The sequence below is a fragment of the Gasterosteus aculeatus genome, chromosome 2, assembly GCF_964276395.1.
Source record: "Gasterosteus aculeatus chromosome 2, fGasAcu3.hap1.1, whole genome shotgun sequence".
NCBI classification, from domain to species: Eukaryota; Metazoa; Chordata; class Actinopteri; order Perciformes; family Gasterosteidae; genus Gasterosteus; species Gasterosteus aculeatus.
The window spans coordinates 20,547,151-20,557,008 of record NC_135689.1 but is presented as its reverse complement, the minus strand read 5'-3'; the positions used below and the strand labels follow the sequence as shown (position 1 = coordinate 20,557,008).

Sequence of the window (9,858 nt, the reverse complement as noted above, 5' to 3'; positions counted from 1 at the left end):
TGATCCAAGTCAACTCCTCCCATTCATTTAAAAGTGTGTAAATGAACCCAGGAACTCACGGCACCCGACCCCACGTCCCGAATGGGTTGCAACTTCTTTGTTTTTAATTAATTATTCACGATACATCTATAACATTTATGTTTTTCTTCCTAAAAAAGACTGCCCCTTTTTGTGGATTTTGCTTGCTCCCGTTGGAGTTGTTTTGAGTTTCTTTTTGTTCACCAGTAAAGAACTTCTTTTCAAGTTAAATTTGGTCTCCAGTGTAAAATCTCTGCGTTTGAGTCCTCATCCAGCCATAAAACCTCACATTAACTTAAATTTTTCAAATATTACATTTGAAGTTAGGAGCATTGCAAAAACTTACATTCCCCCATTTAACAGGAGGTTTCCCAAAATGAATTAGTGCGCAGGAAAATAAGAATATCCTACATGTAGAATAATGATGAAATGTGCAAATTACACAGCGCTTTCTTCTCTGCATAAATCACATTCTTATTCCTACAGTATAATTGCTTTCTGACATATCCTTTTGTTAATTAAATGAAATAAATGTTTTTTAAGTGCTAACGTACTGTTCAGTTCCCGCATTTAGGTTCTCTCAGACAAGAAAAAAACATTAAGCAATGATTGATGTAGATTTACTTTGTTCTAATTTCATTCATTAAAAGCTTTTTGTGACATGCATGAGTGCCACGATTTAGTTTACCTCTTTAACTCTTGGTTTCTTAAAACTGAACGATAAACAAGATGTGCAATCTACTCAAATTTATCTGCATAGAACATATTCTTATTTATTTTAACCATATTCCCATTCGTACTTTCTTATTCCAACATATCAATCGGTGATTAGTGTGAGTTTGCTTTGTTTTACAAATTTTGTCAAAACAGTGTTGCTGGTTAGTGGGTTGGTGATGGAGCTGAATCCAAATTGTGTGAGCAAGGAGTGTGCCGGACACATTTGTTCATTCCAGGAGCGGAGGAGTTGTGGCATTTGTCAGTGCTCAGCCTCCAGCAGAGCAGACAGCTGTTGATGCAAAAAAGCCTACCACACATAAGCACCAGCGACTAGCAGCAGTGCGGAGGGCAGTGATCCAGGCCATACTGTGAGGTTTTTCCATGTCATCACTACTGCCATATGTTCCCGAGGCCTATGTTACATCCGGCCCTGTGTGCTGCAGACACTGATCTAAGTACCCTGCGTGATGGCCATTAGAATACATGCAACACCACTGCAGCTGGCACGCAGCACAACATTCATTATCATCATCATAATCAGGACTGTGTGGGTATTGCTTGTTGACTATTCTATTTTTTGGGGGGCCTTAAATAGATTTATTGCCTTTTTTTTTGTAGAGCCCAAAATCACTAATTTGCCTCAGGGGGCTTTACCTTTATTTTTTCTTGAAATAAAATGCTTTTTTTTGTATAGCACCTTGATTTACTAAATTTAGACACCAAGGTAATTCAAATTGCTAAACATCTTTAGAAAATGTGTCAATACTGTCCAAATGTGGTGGGGCTCTGAGGGTGGGGAAGGTCTGCCCACATCCCCAGAAAGCTTCGGGCCGCCCCTGACCATCAAACGGGATTAAAATCACTGGCACCAGCAGCAGATGACTGGATGCTGCGTTTATTCCCGACGCCTGCACAGCTTCGAACAAAGCCGCCAGTGACACCGACGGAGCCGGCGTCTCCCCGCGGGCTCGTCCCTAACCTTCTCCCGCTTGGAGCCGCTGATGGGCTGCGGGACAGACGAGCACTGGACTCGGTGTCATCCCGCAGCCCGCTCGGGCTCTCTGGCCTCACTGCGTTGGCGGGCTAACAGAGTCCTCGTCTCGGCATGCTAAAGGATTCCACGAACAACAAACGCGAGGCTTCTCTCGGCTCCGGGGGAGCAATGAGAAAGGAAGAGCGACGGCGGATCGAAGACGAGCAGGAGATGCTTCACGCGGCGTCCGCTGCGGGGAAAGAGGAGATCGGTAATGCTACTCGAGGACAATACCACACGTAAACCATGTCTGAATGGTGAAGAAGCCCCAGTCTGCGCTACCACGAGCACGGGGATCTAATGGTTACCGGCACGAGCTTCTGGGGGGGTTGACATGACATGCACAAGAAAAAAGAGGAAACGCAATCGGGGGTTCTTTAACAGCTTTGTTATTTAGGGGGAGTCTGCAACAGGCTTCCCGAAGCACCTTTTGCAAAGATTTGCAGCCCCGATCCTGTTGCCAACACCCCTCAGGGGTTCCTGCCTTGCTTCTATAGATTCCTCCGTGGGAAGGACCGGGTGGATCGCTTGAGCCCACATTAAATGAGGACTGCAACAGACGGCCCGCCTGCCACAGTGTTGAGGACAAGCAGCCCACAGCCGGTAAGCAGCACATTATGACTACCATTTTGTCTCCCAGTCACTGGTCTGCACAATAGCCTGCCTGTGCATTCCTGCATGCCATTCGTTTGGGTGGAGTGCAGGTTGCAGCCTCCTGAAGGCCCTGCTGCCTTTTGTCTGCCTGCACAGGGTGACCATTCGGCACTACGCCGGGCCGTTCCTCATGTCTGATGCATACAGCAGGATAGAGTGGTCAGGGTGGCACATGAGAAATGCTGCAGGTCCCCCCAGCGATAGGGCCTCACTCAGCACTGGGACAACCAAGGGATTTAATAGCGTTTGTTGTGATGTGCCTCCTGGAGAACACAGCACAGCGCCACCTCCTGAAGGAATACCGTGTGTGTGTGTGTGTGTGTGTGTGTGTGTGTGTGTGTGTGTGTGTGTGTGTGTGTGTGTGTGTGTGTGTCGTTTTAAGCCACCCAAACATCTTAATGCAGGACCGCAGCAGCTACTGGCTCTCCAGTTCTCATCAGACCTGTAGGCTCTGTATCAGGAGGCCTGATGCTGGGTCCCGCTGTCAGAGACCAACTCTGTCTACATTTCATCCAGTGAGCTTTGTCGCCTCCTCCCACCGATAACAAGCCAGAGGTATTGCTGTTGCTACCCAGTTCCTGACAGTAACTCTGCCCTCTGCCGCCAACCAACTTCCAGCTTCGTAAAGCTCCTCCTTCAAGACACAAAGTCCCTCTCACAGTTCCTCTGTGCTCGCAGCCTGTGGAGCTTTGGGGACTGCAACCTGATTCAAACAGTAGTGTGTAGTGTAATTTATTAATTCACTTTGTCACTTTAAGTCACTTTGATCTGGATTTGTGAAACATCTTTGTTGTTCATTCCACTGGTTTCCCTTTGTACTCAGCTCGTCCTTTAATGATGCAAAGTCTAATATTTAGCTATTTTCAAATAAATTTTTCTCAGAGGCTCCACTAATCCTCAAGAAGAGCTGATCTAAAAACATTCTTTGATTTATACTGACATAATAATCAAAGGGGTTAATTAAGTTGTGTTTTTTGGCGTGACCTTAATATAATGTAAAAGGGAAACCCTGCATGCTATTCAATTAAATTCATTTTATATAGCCCCAAATCCCAAAGTGGCCGCAGAGCGCTTTTCGATCTGTACATATACGACATTCCGGATTCCACAGTTGATGGCGTAGCACCCACCCGTTTGTTCCCCTACAGGTCAACACTGTTGGCTTTGTCAGCACAAAGTTTATAGTGTCAGCACTGAAAGGACCATTACCTATGAGCTGCTGGCGCATGTTGAGAGCCATTGAGAAGCAATTAAAGGCTCAAAATCACAATGCACACTTAACCATGGCTTTAGTACCATGGCTTGATGTACACTTATGGCGCGTTTCCACCGAGCAGTACGGTACGGGTCGGGTCGGTACCCTTTTATTTGTGTCTCCACTGGCAAAAGTTGACAATGGTACCAAAAATCCGAACCGTACCGTACCACCTTTTGGGTACCCTTCCGTTGGGGTACCTGGCACAGTTGTTTGGTGCTAAAGGGTGGAGCTAGACTCACTGCAGAACGTTTATTGGTTGAAAGAGTGTCGTCACTTGCCGCAAGTGTGTTTTTCCTTGCAGCATGTAGCCTTTGCTCAAACAAAGATTGTCGTCTCCTTGTGACAAACAGCAGAACATATCGAGAAGCAAGAACAGGATCGGCTGTACGTCCTCCATTGTTGTTTGCGGTTAGCTTTCAGTTTCCGCGCGATCGAATGACGCCAATCTACTTTCTGTCATATACCACGCCTATCAAGTGACGTTACCACTACTTTCTGGAATACACCACGCCTATCAAGTGACGTTATCACTACTTTCTGGAATACACCACGCCTATCAAGTAAGGGTACTGTTGGCGGTGGAAACGCTCGCCAAATCATGGTTAACAGAGCCGACCCGTACCATACCGCTCGGCGGAAACGCGCCAAAAGTGTTCTTTATTTTCTTCACTGAAACCTTCTTATGCCACAATCTTACTGATGCACAACGTTGCGGGTCTGAAGTGCTGTAGTTGTACCCTCAGCTTTCTGAAAAGTAAGAGTGACGTGCTCAGAACTTAATGTGAAGGAATGCCTGTAGATGAATTCCTTCCATTTTACACTTTATAGTCGGCTCAAGTAGGAATCACAAGATTTTGTCATGTGTAGAACCATCACATTAAAACAGTTTCCTGTATAGGCTTGCTCTAAATCCGGCGCATACTGACTTGGCCCCTGAGACATTAACCCAGTGAAGAAGTGCCGCCCAATCGCGGTCCCTACTGCAGCTCTGTGTTTAGACTCCAAAGCCCCAGTGTAACCCTTTACTGCACAAAATCCAGCTTTAGTTGCTGGTTTGACAAACGTACGTAGGGTTTACTTACCAACCTCTGTTACAGTGCAGCACTGTAGACGTTTTGCTTCCTAACCTTTTCATGGTCTATGACCGTCCCTATCAAATTAAAAAGTAAAGGTCAGCCTTCTTTAACAAAATGCTTGTGGATCATCAAAGTGAGTCTTGAAAGTCGTTTTGCTGTTTGCCTAGTGAAGCTTAGAGATTTCACTCATGCAAATATCTGAGTAACATCAGACAACATTATCCCCAATACATTACAAACATGGTGGTCAGTTAGACCCGATCAAGTAATTCTTCACAATTGTCCTTTCACAGACTACCAGTATGTTGTAAAAGGTTTCCACATCTCTTACCTAAATATCATTATTTGGATTTTAATTTCTTAATCGTGTTTCTGTTGTTCTAGTCATGTGATGGTATACAACACTTTTCATAAAACAACTAAATTGCCCTGGAAGTATCACTGATTGGTAGAGATAGGAGTGTTCTCAGAACATTGGTGTTGTACTACCCAAATGATTGAGATTACTTTGCAGACATTAAACTGAGATCCATCCAAACTCCTAATTCTTTGTCTTCAATTGTTTTCAGGAGGTGAGAGAGCATCGTATATCTACGAAGGGACCCTTTTCGAAATGGGGCGATATGGATGGAGGTTTCCCTATTCCTTGTGAACTGCAGAAAGGAGGCAACCACGAGGACGGCGAAAGGACCAGCAGGCGGAGGAGGTGGTGGAGAAGTGGTGGCTTTGGTGTTTGACAAAAAGCTGATATGGGTGGGGGGGCATTCGAAATGGCTAATAGAAACGAGAGCGGCGACGGGCCAGCCGGACCCATAGCAGCGGTGGTGGCTACGGCAGGAGGTATGGCAGCGGAGAGCCCGTCTCCGGCTGTCTCTACCTATATCAAACTGGTGCTGCTGGGGCTGATCATCTGCATCAGCGTGGTGGGCAACCTGCTGGTGTCTCTGCTCGTACTGCGGGACCGGGCCCTGCACAAAGCACCTTACTACTTCCTGCTTGACCTGTGCCTGGCCGACACCATTCGCTCAGCCATCTGCTTCCCCTTTGTGCTGGTATCTATAAAGAATGGCTCTGCCTGGACCTACAGCGTGCTGAGCTGCAAAGTGGTGGCCTTCATGGCGGTGCTTTTCTGCTTCCATGCCGCCTTCGTGCTGTTCTGCATCAGTGTAACACGCTACATGGCCATTGCACACCACCGCTTTTACTCGAAGCGCATGACGTTCTGGACATGTGTAGCGGTGGTGTGCATGGTGTGGACCCTGTCGGTGGCAATGGCTTTCCCGCCGGTTTTCGATGTGGGCACCTACAAATTCATTCGCGAGGAGGACCAGTGTATTTTTGAGCATCGCTACTTCAAGGCTAACGATACCCTGGGCTTCATGCTAATGCTGGCTGTGCTCATTCTAGCCACACACGTTGTCTACATGAAGTTACTCCTTTTTGAGTACAAGCACCGTAAGATGAAGCCAGTCCAGATGGTGCCGGCCATCAGTCAGAACTGGACCTTCCACGGGCCGGGGGCTACGGGCCAAGCAGCAGCAAACTGGATTGCGGGCTTTGGCAGGGGCCCGATGCCCCCGACTCTGCTGGGAATACGGCAGAACTCGCACAACCAGAACCGTCGCCTGTTGGGCATGGAGGAGTTTAAAACGGAGAAGCAGCTTGGCAGGATGTTCTACGTGATCACCTTGCTGTTCCTGGTGCTCTGGTCTCCCTACATAGTGGCTTGCTATTGGAGGGTTTTTGTCAAGGCTTGCACAATACCTCACCGGTACCTTTCCACCACCGTGTGGATGAGTTTTGCCCAAGCCGGGGTCAACCCTATTGTCTGTTTCTTCCTTAACAAAGACTTGAAGAAAGGGCTCCTTTCACACCTACCAGCCTGCTGCAGGACTAAACCTAATTTGCCACGCGAGCCTTATTGTGTCATGTAAGCAGAGATGATGTTCAAAACACGGGCTATCAACTGATATTATGGGAGTTTCAGCCTCAGTAAATGTGACGTTTGATTTGACACAAGGTAATTTTAAGAAGCGGTGCAAACTAATGAGGGTCATGGTTAGAACACTGGAATGGTAAGCATGCATTTCCATCTACCAACCCATTTTCACTCCAAAAGCATACATAATAACTAGAGAAAAATACTTAAATTGCAACACATGCAAGTGATAATGCAGTAATTGTGGAAACCAAGCCAGACAAAGAACAAAATGACATGAAATGTTTCATAAAGAATGCCAAAATGGCCAATTACAAAAGTCTCTGATTGACACAAAGGATATTTGAGTTGGTTTGGTGACAAAGAGATTCCTAGCGACAAAGCAGCAACTGTATTCTACATTTCCCCGGTGTGCTGTATTAGTTAGCAAAGGCAGATGACGACAGGAGGACAGGAGGGGTTTGTTGTTTTCGCTCACTTGTGCAACAGAAAATACTACAAGGACTTAAGTTGAGGCTTGGAATACACCTTGATACAAAACCTTATTTCCTAATGCTGTGTTCACACCAAAAGCAGAGCGAATTATTCTATGCAAAGTCAACGCACAGAAGCGAATGGTTGCAGATTTTTCAACGGACTGCGTGGAGGATGCGAAAGTCAATCGCCGTTGAGATGCTCCGCTCGTCATCACCGCCGACCTGCTGCCAAAGCGTGAATACACTTTATGAAAGTGCCGCTCCCGGAGACAGACAGACTGGCTCTCCACAGCTGAGATTGAACGCCCTTAAGTTAGTTGGTGTTTGACATTTGTGTAATTTCCGCAACAACTACGGAGCAGAAATATTTTTTATTTCCATGGTGGATAGCGGAAATGATAACGGTCATTACAAGCTACGCCCCCCTTTTGGCAGCGAATGAAAGCAAATTAACTAGTCGGATGAGTAAAGCAAGGCGAAAATTTCCTTTGCTTTTGGTGTGAACGCATTAGAATGCGCACTGAGGAAAAGTCAGAAGTAACAGAAGTAACACTACTTAAAAAGTGAAAAGAGCTGCTGTGGATGAGTGAAGTGGGCAATGAGAACTGCAGCCAGCACCACTGGTTGAAGGACAGTTTCTTTCAACATTAGGTATTAAGAGATCTAATACCGATATACAACCAGAACACAGGCCAGACTGATATCGAACCTCACACAGAGTTTTGAAGATATGAGGATATCTACTGCTATATTTTAGCACAAACCTAAAAATTGATAGTTGTCTATCTCTAAGAGAAGAACCGTAGTTTGAATTGGAGTTCAGGTTAAAGAAAGTGACATGGCACAAGGATTGTAATTTGTCAGTGAATGTGTGAAAGCATGACGCAGTCCTTAAGCTTTATACAGAAATTGTGTTTGGAGGTTTGAGATACCTCTTTGTCTCACACTGACACACCCGACAACCGCTAATCTCGTTTTTATTTCCAGAATTATGGCCTTACTTCATAAAAACATCCAACCAATGCAACAAAGCGTAGACACACGTTTCTTCTGTATGCACTGAAGTCATCCAAGGAGAAACAGAGCACTGTGTACCCTAGTGACATTTGGAAGACGTGTTGGTCTTCCCATTCAAACCTGGAGTTACTGCGGTCATGGACAGATGATATTAAACAGGGATGGAGGCGAATATTCAAAGTAGTAGAAGTGGAGCCCGTTCTGGAGGGGTTTTTTTCTCCTCTTGGACATCAACCTGAGGGAGGAAGAAACGACTGGTCTTTCCATTTTCATTTCTGAGACTAAGCCAGAGAAGCGTGTGGATGATGCTGGACAGGCCTGACAGTGCTTTTTAGTTGCCTAAGCCAGATTCTCTTTTGTAAATGTACTGTGACCTCTGTAATATTTAGTGTGTATTATATTGACAGCGAACCAACTTTGAAATGCAACTGAAAAGGTTCCTGTGTGTGTGTGTGTGTGTGTGTGTGTGTGTTTCTATTGGCAGGTATGACTGTGAATATGAGCTAGATGGTGTACATGGATGATACAGGAACATGAGAGGGAATTACTTATTTAGAAACATTCATTCTGAAGATATAATTCCAGCAAATGTTTCCTCAGTATTTCTCATGTGGACACAAGGACCTGAATGTGTTTCCAAACCAATGAAGTTTACTCAAAGTCCCCTTTGTAAAACGTGTAATAGATTAATATTAATTGGATTGTTTTGTGCAAATTTAGGGATAATGGTGGTAAAAGAGCTTGCAATACAGTCAGGCCAAATATGATTGCATAGAATCTTTCTGAATGTTTCATGGGAGAGTTGATGAGACCTACTAGCTATAATTTTCATGACGATAAATAACCAAGAATTGTACATTTAAAACACTTTCTAATCAAATCACCACTGAACAGTATTTTTCTTTAAACGATGACAGCTAATTATTCTCTTTGGGTCTTCTTCATCAGTGACGCGAACACTGAAATCTGTGAACGCATTGACGCAGTCACATGATCAGGCATCTAAGAAGTAACCAACAATAGTGAGTAAATATCACAACGAATCCAAACCCAAATTCTAATCAACTGGTATTATCATTTAATCCTAACATTTGGCCTGGTCACTTCAGTAAGAAGAGCCGCTACACAAGCTAAAGTTCACCAATGTTAAATCTGGTAGGAAAGAATAGAATGTGGTGGGACTAGGCTAAAGCTGTAAATGTGCCAAAAAACAGACTGACAAGTGAATGTCCAAACCAGTTTTTGTTACTGTTCCAGAAAAAATAAATCTCAATAAGATGTCTCAGCAGCTTTAGACAGCATTTCTTTGGAAATGACTAAATAAAACAATGTGATAGAGAGAGTGGGCCAAGCTTACAAATGATCCGCAAAATGCTTCTTTTTTACTTTAAAGTAAAACACAAAATGTAGAAGGTTAACCTCATCTCAGCGCAACCTGAAGCCACTATCATACAGAAAAAAGCCAGAAGGTTTGACGTATGTGAAAGGAATTTCTGACCAGCCGATCATAGAGGCAAGTCAGACGCTGCGGTTTCAGTTTGTTCTGTATTATTAAAAAAGAAAAGTTGAGCTATTACGCATGTCTCTGGCGATTGTTATTATGAGTTTCAATGTTGATTTTGTAATGAAAATAAATTTCATTTGAAATGATCAGAACATTATCATTATTA

At 44.6% G+C, this 9,858-nt stretch overlaps 1 protein-coding gene across 1 annotated transcript; it reads left to right on the top strand.

Annotated features, from left to right (window-relative positions):
* The first annotated feature begins 1,548 nt into the window (after positions 1 to 1,548).
* LOC120829226 (putative G-protein coupled receptor 173) lies at positions 1,549 to 9,838 on the top strand. The gene is made up of 2 exons (XM_040193189.2): positions 1,549 to 2,371; positions 5,326 to 9,838. Exon 2 carries the CDS (start codon positions 5,506 to 5,508, stop codon positions 6,688 to 6,690), a length of 1,185 nt encoding a protein of 394 aa, XP_040049123.2. The 5' UTR covers positions 1,549 to 2,371; positions 5,326 to 5,505; the 3' UTR covers positions 6,691 to 9,838.
* Positions 9,839 to 9,858: the final 20 nt, after the last annotated feature.